A 13,716-nucleotide genomic window follows, 5' to 3' on the forward strand; every position below is an offset into this window, starting at 1 on the left:
TGTCATCAACAAGTTGCCATCCGCATGTCTTCCAATATTTCAGTCCCCTATCATGTATTGTACCACAAACTTTGATATCTTTTCTCTTATTCTCAACGAATTTAGCCTTTTATGCATCAGTTACACCTTAACTAACGCTGGATAACCATCGTTGATGATCTCCAACACATCTTGAAAACTAAACAGTGCTTCCATATGTACATTCCACCTTTTTCAAATTTCACTATCAAATTTTGATATTTGGGCGGAAAAATTCCTTGCATCTTATACTTACCGCAATCATTCTTGATTTTCACTCTCCCAAGATCGAACGGAACCAAAAATCCACTATTGTCAATTTGTTAAAGCACTCTTATGTCGCTTACTTGTGGAGCACACTAAATAATGTAGAGCAATTGAATGATACAAAATGTGATGATTTTATTCACATTGTGTTATGTATTTACACGAATAATTTCTAACTAACAAACTATTAATTAGTTAACAAAACCAACTCACAAATTAGTTACACATCAACTAATTTCAATACCAAATTACAACTAACAACCTTGCACTTGAATTACCAACCAACTATCAATTTGAGAGAGTATTAAAGTGTAAGAAAATTTTACACGGTACCGTTTAGACATGTCACAAGGCTCTATAAACCTAGCTTAGCTTTGGTGAAGATGGTTTCCATTCCACACCCCTTCTTTCACATTTGACTGTATTAATTAATTTAACCTAATGTATTCATTCACTGTCGGTGTATAACTACAATACAAATTAACATATCCAACAACCATCACCGTCATGACTCATCCACGACCCTTTTCTTTCTCTCCTTCTATTGCCACTTCCAAAACCAAACAAATAACAACATCAAAATAATTAAAATAAAATAAAACACCACAAATATTAAAACTAAAATTTTCTCTCAAACTTAATTAGCGCTAATAAGACATAGATGTAACACTAATTGCAGTTAAAAGTTACTTTAATTTAGAATGGATATAGACGAATTTTATTTTAGTAGATGAATAACTGAAAATAAACGTAAAAGGATAGGTTTCCTAATATAATAACTCGAGTAGTTGCATTCAGCAAGAGAGAGAAAAAATAAATTATTATTAAGAGGAGAGAGAGAGAGAAAGAACATTTAGCTCATTCTGTGTACTGGTTTATCATTTTATAGCATTCTTCACACTCTTTGTTTTCATTTCAAGTCTTCTTTACTTACTTCACAGAGTTCACACATTCTGAGTTGTCTTTCACTCAAAACTTTTTATTTTTTATTTCTGACTTTATACAGTTCATTGATTTTACTAGCTGAAACAAACGTCGTTAAAAGGTACTTTTTCTTTTCTTCTCTCTGTTAAACTTTGCAATTATTGTAAATATTACTAATAGTACTTTTCATAACCTAAAGAAACTCTCACTCTCTTTCATAGTTACTATACTCTATCATTGTTTGTTATCTTCTTTTTTTTCTTTGTTTGTGGTTGGTGTTGGATTTGAGTTTGATTAATTGATTTTTACAGTTAATTGTGGAGTTTGTGTGTGTGAAAGTTAGGAAGTTATGGCAGGAGGTGGTGGTGGTGGAGCTCCGGCGCCGAAAGCGGATGAGCCACAGCCTCATCCACCGAAAGATCAGTTACCGAATGTTTCTTACTGCATAACAAGTCCTCCTCCTTGGCGTGAGTTGCTGCATTCTCTTTTTTCTATTTTTTTATTCCTTTTGAACCTGATTCTTAGCTTATTGATAAGGAATATTTTAAAGCTTTTTTGTGATGGTTACTTTATTTGTTTGTGCATGCTAACTTTTTATCCAAGTGTTTAAAGTTTTTTTTTTTTTTTGTAAATTCTTTCCTTTTAGTTAGCTTAATGAGTTTATGAGGAGATACTTTTCTATTTAAATAAAAATTTAACCATTTTTTAAAGTAATTATGATTCGATTATAAGGATGAATTCAATATTGTATCCTGTCATTATGCTAAATAATTTGAGTTTTAGATTTTATGGACCATCCCTATTCTTCAGTGGACTTTATGTTGTTGAAGATATGATTGATACATTTGCTTTTCTTTTCCTTACTAAATTTGATGTGAAATTTGGCTGCATTCTGATGCAGCTGAGGCTATACTTCTTGGTTTCCAGCATTATCTTGTGATGCTGGGTACAACTGTGTTGATTCCTACTTCTCTTGTTCCTCAAATGGGAGGTGGCAATGTAAGCATTCAAAAATTAAACGAAACAATTCTTATGATGATTTGGAGGAAATATTTAGAAGTTTATTATTATTATTGTTTTTTTTTTTTTTGCAGGAGGAGAAAGCAAAAGTTATCCAAACACTTCTCTTTGTGGCTGGAATCAACACATTAGTTCAAACTCTGTTTGGTAGCCGATTGCCAGCCGTAATTGGAGGGTCTTATACGTTTGTTCCAACAACAATCTCAATCATTCTCGCTGGTCGATTCAATGATGAGCCAGATCCTATAGAGGTTTTGCATGAGAACAATTCTTGCTTTTAATTGTGCACAGTTGATACGTCATATGCTTGCTGGGTTACTTTCTTGTATTGAAATGAAATCAGCCATAACCTGAATAGAGACTTCTTTAATTTTTTAAGGAAATTATTCTACGTTATAATCAGAAAACTGGTAACAATGCAGTGTTTTAATCTAATGGAATTCGAAAACAATAAGAGTGTAAATGTATTTATGAATGGAAGTTTGGTTAATCAGTAAAATTGGCACGTCTTAAACTCAAAGATATTGGTTCAATTCCTTGTGGGCTTGTGGCATGCCTGGACATTGGGATCATGAGACAGTGTTAAAAAAGAAATGAAGAAAAAATAATCCAAAAAAGAGCATAAATTTAATCTAACTAGCAGAGTACAGTGTTTGCTCACTTTCTTCCCCAATTTTTTTCTTATTTTCCTCTATTCAGAAATTCAAGAAGATAATGCGGGCAATCCAAGGTGCTCTTATTGTTGCTTCAACTCTTCAAATAGTACTTGGATTTAGTGGTCTTTGGCGTAATGTTGCAAGGTTGGTCTCAAGCTCTTAGTCTTAGTAAGTGACTTTGTTATACTTTGCATGGTCTTCATATGTGGATTGACAATGTCCGAAGTGAAGTATAAGCTTGATTTATGGTGCTGCTGCATATGCACATCTGAAGCATGAGTATTTTACTTATGAAACACTCTTTCTTGTATTTTTGTTTGTTAAATATAATACTTACAAAAGACATTCCATTGTATATTTTTAATGTACCTGTGCCTTAATTTTTCTTAAAACTTATGTATCTTGTACCTGTCCTCAGTACCATATTCCTACCCATGCAACTTAGGCACATTGTCAGTTTAATCTCAACTGCCCTGATGATCGAATTTCATATTTTGATGACATGCTTGAGTGATTTGTGATATGGAATTTGTATTAACTATCTAATCTTCAGTAACTGAGAAAATTAAATTAACTTTATGTTCATGTGATAGATCATAATATTCCTAAATGATGCAAACTCAACTTCTTTCTTCAGGTTCTTAAGTCCACTTTCAGCCGTTCCTTTGGTATCTCTTGTTGGTTTTGGGTTGTATGAGTTGGGCTTTCCTGGGGTAAGCCTAATATTACATATTTAAATTAATTGTCCATGTGCATTGTTAATTGATAAAAAAGTGACTTGACATTGATGCCTGGTTTGGTTATAGGTTGCTCAATGTGTAGAGATTGGATTGCCAGAGCTTATATTGCTAGTATTTGTTTCACAGGTACATATTTTGGAAGTGTCGGACACGTAATATCTCTGTTCATGTTTCTCTATCTTTTGGGCGTGATGGTTTATGTGGATTTTAGATTGCTAACAACAGCTATCTCTTGTCATGCAGTTTGTACCCCATGTGCTCCATTCAGGAAAACACGTTTTCGACCGTTTTTCTGTTTTATTCACAGTTGCAATTGTGTGGTTATATGCTTATATTCTCACTGTTGGAGGGGCATATAACCATGCTAAACATAAAACACAGATAACCTGCCGCACTGATCGTTCAGGTCTAATAGATGCTGCTCCATGGTGAGTTGTGGAATTCGGAAGAATTTCATTAAATTTTTACTCTACATGGTTTTCTTCTTTTGAAACTGATTATTTGATGACAATTATCCAATATCCTTAAGTTGTGGTGTACTCACTATAAGTCTTTAACATTGTATCATTTGAGTTTTCAATTTTTTTTATTTATCCGATTACTTCATAAAACTTTAAATTGCACCTTTTGCCAAAGGGTGTTATAGGGGATTGATTCCCTATGAGTTCCATTTTGGTATTTTCAATGATATGCATTGTGGAGGTGAGAATAAGAGAACATGCAATGTGGTGAGACTCATTTTTGAATATGTATTGAGTCCATCATACATTGTGATGGGAGATAAACAAAGGAATTAACCATTAGATCCACCTAGGATGGATGGAGTGAAAGAATGTTTCAAGTGTGTAGATTGAGTGGCACATTAGGAATTATGAGATGGTGAATGATTGTCACATGAGAAATGCTAGTACCACTTTTAAAAGACATTTTTTAAAATCAGTCCATTTTTAAAAAAAAAAGTTCAATTTACGAGGTAAGTATGTCAACTCGTAAAAAAATGGACTAATCATAAAGTGTGTACCAGTGTTGTTAAATAGCTGCGCTGTAACACAACAGAATTTGAACAAACCAATATCATCCTCAATCCTTGAGATGTCTATCAGTTTTGTCATATATCTAATATATCAGTGTAGAATTTCAACAAGCAACTATTTTATGCAATTTGCTATTGACAACTCAGGCGTGTAGTAAGAGAGTGTTGGTATTCCTATATCATGCTTGAACCTTTTTCATTTTTATGTACAGGTCAATTTTTGAACCTTAGAGCATGTACATGACAAAATTGATATTTTTAAAGCAAAATTTAATTGCATCCTTGAGTACATATTCACTGGGATATTGGGTTTGCAGGATTAGAGTTCCATATCCATTTCAATGGGGTGCACCTTCATTTGATGCAGGCGAAGCCTTTGCCATGATGATGGCATCCTTTGTTGTTCTAGTAGAGGTAAATCCTTTATTTGTATTCTAGCAAAAATAAGGTCACTAATGTGCCGTGTGACCACTTTTCTATTCCGCTTAATTGTTCATATATTTTTATCGCACCTTGTTATATACTACCTCCGTTCCTTTTTATAAGAGACAAGTCATTTTTTAGGTTCGTTGAATAACTAATGTATTTGGTCTCTTTATAGACTAGATACATTGATTATTTAATGAATCTAAAAAGTGAATTTTCTCTTATAAAAAGAAACGGAGGTAGTATTTTATTTTTGCATATACTGCAATCAAATACTTTTGATAAATAAGATCAAAATAAGCTCCCTTTATTAATGTTCGAATATTGTTCTTATTGTAGTGGAATTGTTCCTATTGCAAGAGAATTAACTGATTTTTTAATTAAAGATTTAAATAATATTATCAAAAGAATAAAATTGTAAATTAGGTAGTTCAAATGAAGGTTATGATTGGGATGAGAGTTCCTAAGAAATAACTATTCTATTAATTTCTATTGTTCGTAAGTTTCTTTTCTCTTATGGATATGTTATTAAAGTGTATTGCAGCTAAACATCTAGGATTATTGTTTATTGTTTTTACAGACAACTGACCTTTATTGAAATGATCTTTCTTTTGAAAATAAATTTTACAAATTTGATACCTATCATGGTTGATTATTTTCTGTTGTTTAGAGAAATCCGCTAGGGCTAAATTCAGGTTATCCTGTAAAGTTTTAGCAGTACTCTGGTGTTTGCAATGAAGAGGAAAGGCTGTATTTGTTTTCTTAGTTGCATTTTCATTGAATAATACTGCCTCACCAGATTTAAATTTTACATTCATGTTTGATTTGTTACGAACAGTCCAGTGGAGCTTTTATTGCTGTTTATCGGTTCGCTAGTGCAACACCATTACCACCATCGATTCTTAGTCGGGGTATTGGTTGGCAGGTATGATATTCTTTCATTCAAATATCCACAAATCAATTTAAATGCATTTATAAACTATAGTACTTCATAGTCAACACTGATAATTTTACATTTTGTATCTGCTCTTCAGGGTGTTGGCATTCTGTTATCGGGATTGTTTGGAACCGGGATTGGATCTTCTGTATCTGTGTAAGAATCTAACCATTCTGTTTGTTCACCCCACATTAAGAGAAAAAATCCTTGTTGATGAGAGAATTGTTTTTGTTTTTGTTTTCTTATAGAGAAAATGCCGGTCTTTTGGCTTTAACACGTGTCGGTAGTCGAAGAGTGGTGCAAATATCCGCCGGGTTTATGATTTTCTTTTCAATTCTAGGTAAGATGAAAATCTAAGTGCAAAGTTTTAAACCCGAGTGTTTGCTTTTCCTTAACTTAGTATATTTCTTTCCTTCAACACTTACTATTTTTTCTTTGCTCTGTAGGGAAATTTGGAGCAGTATTCGCTTCCATCCCCCCTTCCATTGTTGCTGCACTATACTGCTTGTTCTTTGCTTATGTTGGTATGTCTGATTTAAGATATTAAGGGTCTGTTTGAAATAGTTTTTGTTTATAGTTTTTAAAAACTGAAAAGTAAAAATCAAAACACAATTTAGCCATTTCAGTTTTTTGCTTTTAAAAACTGAAAAATTGTGAAGAGTTTTTAAAAACACATTTGTAAAATATTATATTCAAACAAATTTTTAGTTTTTAAATTTTCAAAAACTAAAATAGAGTTTTTAAAAAGCCTTTCAAACAGGCCCTAAGTCTGCATGTGTTGATTTATTTGAGCATATCTATTGATCTTAACTTTTGTGATAATGTTTGGAACAGCTTATGAAAACAACTTATGACATGTTCATTAGCTCTCTAGAATAGCTTATGAGAAGGACTTAGTTTGATTTAATATCTCTTATGATAGAAATAATTTACTACGCATATGATAAGCACTTATGCTATACGTGGTTAGTTAAGTTTAACATTCAGGCTTTTCAGTTACTTTGATGCTTACAATAACCATAATTTAACTTTCATTTGTAGGTTCGGGAGGTCTAAGTTTTCTTCAATTCTGCAACCTCAATAGTTTTAGAACAAAGTTTGTATTAGGCTTCTCTATCTTCCTGGGCTTGTCTATCCCACAGTACTTTAACGAGTACACAGCAATTAACGGGTTTGGTCCAGTTCACACTGGAGCAAGATGGGTATGGCTCTATTTTTATATTCCTGTCATGCACTTTTTATGTACACCTTGGTTACACTAACATTTTGATGTATCTGTGTGCAGTTCAATGATATGGTAAATGTGCCATTCCAATCAAAAGCATTTGTAGCTGGAGTTGTGGCATATTTCCTTGATAACACACTACATAAGAAGGAATCTGCTATTCGAAAAGATAGAGGAAAGCATTGGTGGGATAAGTACAGGTCCTTTAAAACAGACACAAGAAGTGAGGAGTTTTATTCACTGCCTTTCAATCTAAACAAATACTTCCCATCTGTGTAATTTAGGCGTTTAATTTCGTCAAATATTTTGCTTCACAAGAGTGTCTAAAATGTCTGATTTGATCTTGTTCTAAAATGAAGTTGTAATCTTATCAAATGATATAAGTTATATCAAGTTCTCAATTGCTATAGAATAGTGAGTCTGTTTTATAATGTAACAAAAAAACATTCGTTTTATTGTTTTTCATTCTGTAAATGCTGACCTGGGAAGGGATTCACAGTATTAGTGTATGCTTTATTTATAACTTATTTGATATTTAATATATATCACCAGTAATCATCATATTTGGTTCAAAGAGAAAGCATAGCCCATAAACTCTATCCTTTATCCTCTAACAGTTTAATTTTTTACTGCAAGTTAGCATTGTATATTTTATTATAGTTTGAGAGCCCAGTTATGAAAAACTGGAGAAAATGAGCTGTATCTCATGAAAGTTAAAGAATGAATTCAACAATCAACAAGTTATATTATATCCCAGTTTTCTCAACTATTTCCAACTAATTGCAACAAAAACAGTTGTAGAAACCAAACAAATGATCAGTGAAACCAAACAACCTTAAGCATACTGACTTGGTCAACTTGGTATCACAATTCACAATAGAGAAAAGAATTGAGTTGGGCTTGAGAGAAGCAAACAGGTGAGGCTCAAACACTGAGAATTTATCTATTGACCCATATATCTTCTTAGGTCCTTTGGCAAAATTCTTTTTTTCTCAGAATTTGGAGATACATCTCCGAAGGCATCAAATTCATAATTTTTGGTAATATCTATTGGAATTTTTTCGATATACATATCCGAAATAATTTAATAATTTAAAAAATTAAAATCAACACAAATCAATACAATTAATAGTATCATTACTTCTATTAATCAAAATATATAATTAAATATATATCATTATAATCAAGATATAATAATAATATCAATTTATTAAATATTTAAATCAACTCATTATTTTCATATAAAATTAATTAAAAAACTAATATAAATTAAAAATTATAATGTTAATAGGAGAATATTTTTAACATGATAATTTCATTAATTATAATGCATAATATTATAGTCATTTAAACAATAATTATTTTTATAATAAAAAAAATTGTGACAAATAAATTATTATAAAATTAATATTTTATTTGATTTCTTTATTTCTTATTTATAAAAATTTGTATTTAAGTTATTCTTTATTAATATTAACTCATTTTAATATGCATATCCGAAAAATTTTAACTTATATCCCAAATTTCTTAGTTTTTTTTTGATATGCATATCCGAAAAAATTCTGACATTTTAAATTCAACGTTTAAATAAATTTTTTTTTTTAAATATGCATATCCAAAACATCTTAAAAATATAAAAATGATACGTTCGAATATTCATATCCAAAAGATATTTTGAAATTTTCATGATATTTTTCAGCGATGAGAAATTTCCTCAAACACTAAACACTAAGTACCATAGCCCAACAATTTTGTTTACATCACAGTCAATAGACTGATGACTTTTCAATCCGCCATTTATTTGATCAAATTTATCAATATACAATATGCCTAAGGCCAGATTGAACAATCATCTAGATTATTAGACGAGAGTTTCGTAATCTATTTGAAACTGAAATCATTTTGAGATGTAAATGAAATAAAATTAAATAGAATTTACCATGATATAGTTCAATTTGGTTGTGGAATGACATAAAACTGAACTGTAAACTAATTACTTATTTGAAATTCTACAACTTGAAAATTGGACATCTTATCAGTATTTTGTTCATAACTTCTATTATGCTACAAAGGTCTTTGAGGATTGATATCTAAACCATAGAAATAAGATATAATTTGTCACGAGTTAGAATGTGAAATGACTTAAATTAATTAGGTATAATGTGAAATATATCGATTGTAAGTTGAACTAAATCTACACTCTACTATCGTAAACTAAAGACAATTTGTTGCTTAGAACTTAGAATCTATTGATTCAAGTACCCTTAAAATTTTAGAATGAATTTTATAAGAGTAGAGTAAAATATTTTTAGTGTATTTTATGTCAAAAGACACTCTTGATAGTGTATTTTTTATAATTGAAAGGTGGATCGAGAAACTCCTTATTAGATAGAGTAATATTTGATTGTAATCCCACGTGTTTTCTAGAGAGAAGTTTGTCCCTCTCTCTCTAAGAAACTTATCGTGTTCCCTCCCTCCAAACTTTAGGGTTTGTGGTGGTTTTTTTTCACCGGCTACTCTGGTTCGTGTCCCCAGGTCCCCTGATTCCCTTCCCACTTTTGTGGGTTTCGCCCTATCCTTGTTTGCTGAAGGGTGTTTGGCTTGTGTCGCATAGTGCTTGACTCTATGGAGCAGTGGAAAAATGTAGCCTTTTCCAAAGAGGAAGAGGAAGGTGTGGTGGTGGCGGAGGAGGAAGTGTGCGAGGAAGAATCTTTTCAGACGACCTTAGCGGGTAGACTCTGGATGGATAGCAGTTACAACGTGAGAGCATTTAAGAGTACTATGATTAATGCTTGGAGATTGAAGAACCATGTTGAAATCCAGGATCTCAGCAAAAACCTCTTCTTGTTCAAGTTTGCATCGAAGAGGGATTTGGAGTCGGTTCTAAAGAATGGACCTTGGAGTTTCGACAGAGCTCTGTTAGTCTTGAAGAGAGTTTCAGGTGAAGAGCAGCCGTCAGATCTGAATATGCATTTTAGCCCTTTCTGGGTTAGAATCTACGAACTCCCGTTGATGCTCCGATCTGAGGCCATGGCAAGAAAGATTGGGTCTATCATCGGTACTTTCGAAGAGATGGATACAAGAGAAGCATGCAGGAACGGGCGTTTTCTGAGAATCAAAGTTACGGTGGACCTAAAACTACCTCTGAAAAGAGGAACAATGGTTAAATTCAAAGAGAAGAACCTGCGGGTGCATTTCAAATATGAGAGGTTACCAACCTTTTGTTTCGTCTGTGGGAGGATCGGACACCAGCTGAAAGATTGTGAGTCACTGGAGGAGCTAACTGAAGCGGGTTTTGAGGAGCTGGAGGAGCAGGATTTATCCTATGGACAATGGTTAAGAGCTTCACCGTTACCCAAGATGAGTGATCAAGTGAAGAAGAAGGAGTCCAGTTCTGGGAATTGCAGCAAGAGTTTGTTCAATGCCCCATCCAGTCAGAGTAGATGTGAACCGAAAGAGAAAGGCTTGCTGGAGGACAATGAAGTGCAACAAGCTCAGGAGGGTGGAGATCCAAAGAGGCTGGTTTCAGTGAACTCAAAGTAAAAACCAGATGGCTTGGACATTGAGACAGTGGCTGAATCCTTGGGCGCCGTTGATCTGTCTGTAGCAGAACCAGTGGAAACAATAGAGAAGCAGGTGGCTACACAACAAAAGAAATGGGTGAGGAAGAAAGGAGAAAGGAAAGCAGGTACTCCTCAGAGACGTATGAAAGGAGGGGAAAATTCGAAAAGGCAACTTATTGATGTTATGATAACTGAAGGTTCTATTGATGATTGTGGCAGTGGAGAAAAGAAGAGGAAAGCTGCTGTTGGAGAAGATATTGCAAAAAACTTTTCACCAGAGGTGGTGTTGGATATCCAACACCGCCTACCCCAATGAAACTCTTGAGTTGGAACTGCAGGGGTTTGGGGCATCCTCGGGCAGTTCGAGCCTTGTCAAGGCTCATCAAACTTGAAAACCCCTTTGTGGTCTTCTTGATGGAGACTAAACTGAAGGTTGATGAAATGGGAAAAATATATTTTAAGCTTGGCTACAAGTTTTCGCAGGTTGTGGATTGTAGAGGGAGTGGTAGAGATAGGGCTGGGGGCTTGTGTCTTCTTTGGAAAGATCCGGTGGTTATTCAGATTCAGTCGTTCTCTCATAATCATATTTGGGGTTTTTGTGAGTCGGAGGATGAAGAAGGCCCTTGGTCCTTCACGGGCTTCTATGGTTTTCCGGAGGAGATGCGCAAACGTGATTCGTGGTTATTGGTTGAAGATCTTTCAAGGAATCTGGGTGGGAAATTGCTGATTTTTGGAGACTTTAATGACACGGTTCAAGAGAATGAAAAGCGGGGTGGTAATTGCAGAACGTCTTCTCAACTTTCGTGGGGCAGGCAAACTTTGGAGAATTGCAGACTTATGGATGTTGGTTTCTCTGGCTACCCTTTTACGTGGACAAATGAGAGAAGGGGTTTGGACAATATTCAGTGCAGATTGGACAGAGTCCTTGCTAATAACGCCTTCTTGGAGTCCTTTCCTCTTACTAAGGTCTTTCACCTTCCCAGGTTTGGTTCGGACCATGCTGTCCTAAGGATTGTAGTAGAGAAGGAGAGTTTCGCGGAACGTAAGCGGCATCTGTTTAGATTCGAAGAGGTGTGGTTTAAAGAACCAAAGTGTGAGAGCTTGGTTAGGCATTTGTGGTCTGAGAAGTCAGGATTTATTTCTGAAAAAACCAAGTCTATTCAAGCCCTCCAGGACGTCTTTAAACATTTGAGGACGGGGAACTGTCATACCCCAAAATTTGCCCATCCTAACATTTAATTTTTTATTTTTTATTTTTTAACTTTGATTTTATGAGAGTTTGGTTTAATTTTACTAACATTAGCCTTTTAAAATAGCTTGTTTAAAATATTTGTTTAGTTTAAAATAAGTTTATCTTTACTAATCCAAATTCATTTATATAATTGTTTGTTCTAAATTATTTTTAAGTTTAGTAATTATTAGTTTGATAATATTTTTATTTCTTATTTTTATAGTTATTATTTCTACTTTTACTTAGAATTGATTTACCTTATTGTTATTATTTTTAGATTCATATTATCATTATATACTATTATTATTATTATACTATGGTTTTTTATTTGTCCATTATAATTATATCAAGAGTTTTTATTAAATAAAAAATGAAAGAGAGACAAATAGTAACGTGAAAAGGATCCAAACATGCCAAAATCCAAACCTGCATCTTCAACTTCTTCAAATCCAATCATTCTAAAAATACAACAAATCCCAATCAGATTTGAATCAGATTCAATCAAGAATTAATTGGGTTAACCTAGGATGCTGTCATATATATGTACAAGAATTGCAGACAGAAAAGAGAGGATTTTGCAGCCAAAAGCCATAGTGGAGTTCTTGGAAATTCAAAGAAAAAAATCAATTTCGAATTCAAAGTGGCAGGCCAATTTAAAGAGTTTCGAGGATTCAAATACATCCCTGGAGCATCCCTGAAGCTGACTCGTCCTCCATAGGCATCCAACAGGTTCAGAGTCATCTTACATAGGCCACGGTGTGTGTGCAATAGTAACGATATCGCGAAGAAGAAGAAGCTTGCAGCTCCGCGCGCGTCCTTTTTTTATTTTGATTTTTGTTCGTTTCTTTTATATATTTAGCATTGGAATCATAAAATGAACAGCAAGGATATGGTGTCCCAGCGGAGGCGTTTGTGTTTATGACCCATTGAGTCACCGGTTCGATCCCTGGCTAGGGATCTCTTATTTTTTATTTTCTTGTGTTTCAATTGCCATAAGTTTCAGTGTGCATGCCCAAGTGTGGCTCACGGTACATCCTCGTCATCCTGGCCATTGGATCGTATCCGGATCAGATCAAACGCACCAAAATGTGCATGCTCATCATGGAGCCTCAAAGACTAGTAACATGGGATCACAGCCAGGTTCTTTTATACATTGTTTTTATTTTTTATTTAATTATTTGGATTACTAGTTATTTAATTATGATTAGATTTAATTAATTAATTCAATTAAAAATTAGAATAATATAAGTTAGAATTAGGACTATTAGGGTTTTTCCGATTATTTTCCCGATTTGTTCGATTTAATTAATTTTAATTAACTTTAACTATCACAAATCACAAAAAAACCCTAGAAAGTCATAATGCATTAGGGTTCGCTCAATCCCATTTGCCCTTGGCCAAATAGTAGGATTTAAATTATTATTCGTTCCGACTAAATTTATTGGTCGCGATGATTAATAATCGATTAAGTTAATTAATCAAATCCTATAAATTAAAATAATTTATTTTGCTAAATGGTTTTAACCAAATCTATTGGTTATGATGATTAGCACTTCCTCTTTATCAAATTTGTTATTATTTGTAATCAAATCTATTGATTATGAGGGGTAACGATAATAATTAAATTCTAAAAAACACATCTATTTGCTATTAGTGATAATCGAACCTATCGATTA

The 13,716-nt window shown here is 33.3% G+C and overlaps 3 protein-coding genes across 5 annotated transcripts in view; all 3 read left to right on the forward strand.

Moving 5' to 3' along the window:
* The first annotated feature begins 1,110 nt into the window (after positions 1-1,110).
* LOC131622401 (nucleobase-ascorbate transporter 6-like) lies at positions 1,111-7,755 on the forward strand. 3 transcript variants are annotated; one of them, XM_058893432.1, is made up of 15 exons: positions 1,111-1,330; positions 1,521-1,676; positions 2,111-2,208; positions 2,304-2,480; positions 2,929-3,029; positions 3,523-3,598; positions 3,692-3,751; positions 3,869-4,053; positions 4,976-5,072; positions 5,923-6,009; positions 6,119-6,177; positions 6,270-6,361; positions 6,468-6,545; positions 7,063-7,223; positions 7,307-7,755. In XM_058893432.1, the coding sequence occupies exons 2-15, from the start codon at positions 1,559-1,561 to the stop codon at positions 7,523-7,525; spliced, it is 1,608 nt and encodes a 535-aa protein (XP_058749415.1). In that variant the 5' UTR covers positions 1,111-1,330; positions 1,521-1,558; the 3' UTR covers positions 7,526-7,755. The 3 variants fall into 3 exon arrangements, with proteins under 3 accessions (XP_058749415.1, XP_058749416.1, XP_058749417.1); XM_058893433.1 differs by having other exon boundaries at positions 1,549-1,676; XM_058893434.1 differs by having other exon boundaries at positions 1,553-1,676.
* Positions 7,756-9,871: 2,116 nt separating this feature from the next.
* Positions 9,872-10,789, forward strand: LOC131622377 (uncharacterized). Its single transcript, XM_058893404.1, has one exon. The coding sequence runs from the start codon at positions 9,872-9,874 to the stop codon at positions 10,787-10,789; it is 918 nt and encodes a 305-aa protein (XP_058749387.1).
* Positions 10,790-11,121: 332 nt separating this feature from the next.
* The window catches only part of LOC131622378 (uncharacterized), a 31,999-nt gene continuing 29,404 nt past the window's right edge, over positions 11,122-13,716 (forward strand). Inside the window, exon 1 of the mRNA XM_058893405.1 lies at positions 11,122-11,851. Coding sequence (XP_058749388.1) covers positions 11,122-11,851 — 730 coding nt within the window. The remainder of the gene's footprint in view (positions 11,852-13,716) is intronic.

This window comes from Vicia villosa, unplaced genomic scaffold, assembly GCF_029867415.1.
Source record: "Vicia villosa cultivar HV-30 ecotype Madison, WI unplaced genomic scaffold, Vvil1.0 ctg.000029F_1_1_3, whole genome shotgun sequence".
NCBI lineage: Eukaryota > Viridiplantae > Streptophyta > Magnoliopsida > Fabales > Fabaceae > Vicia > Vicia villosa.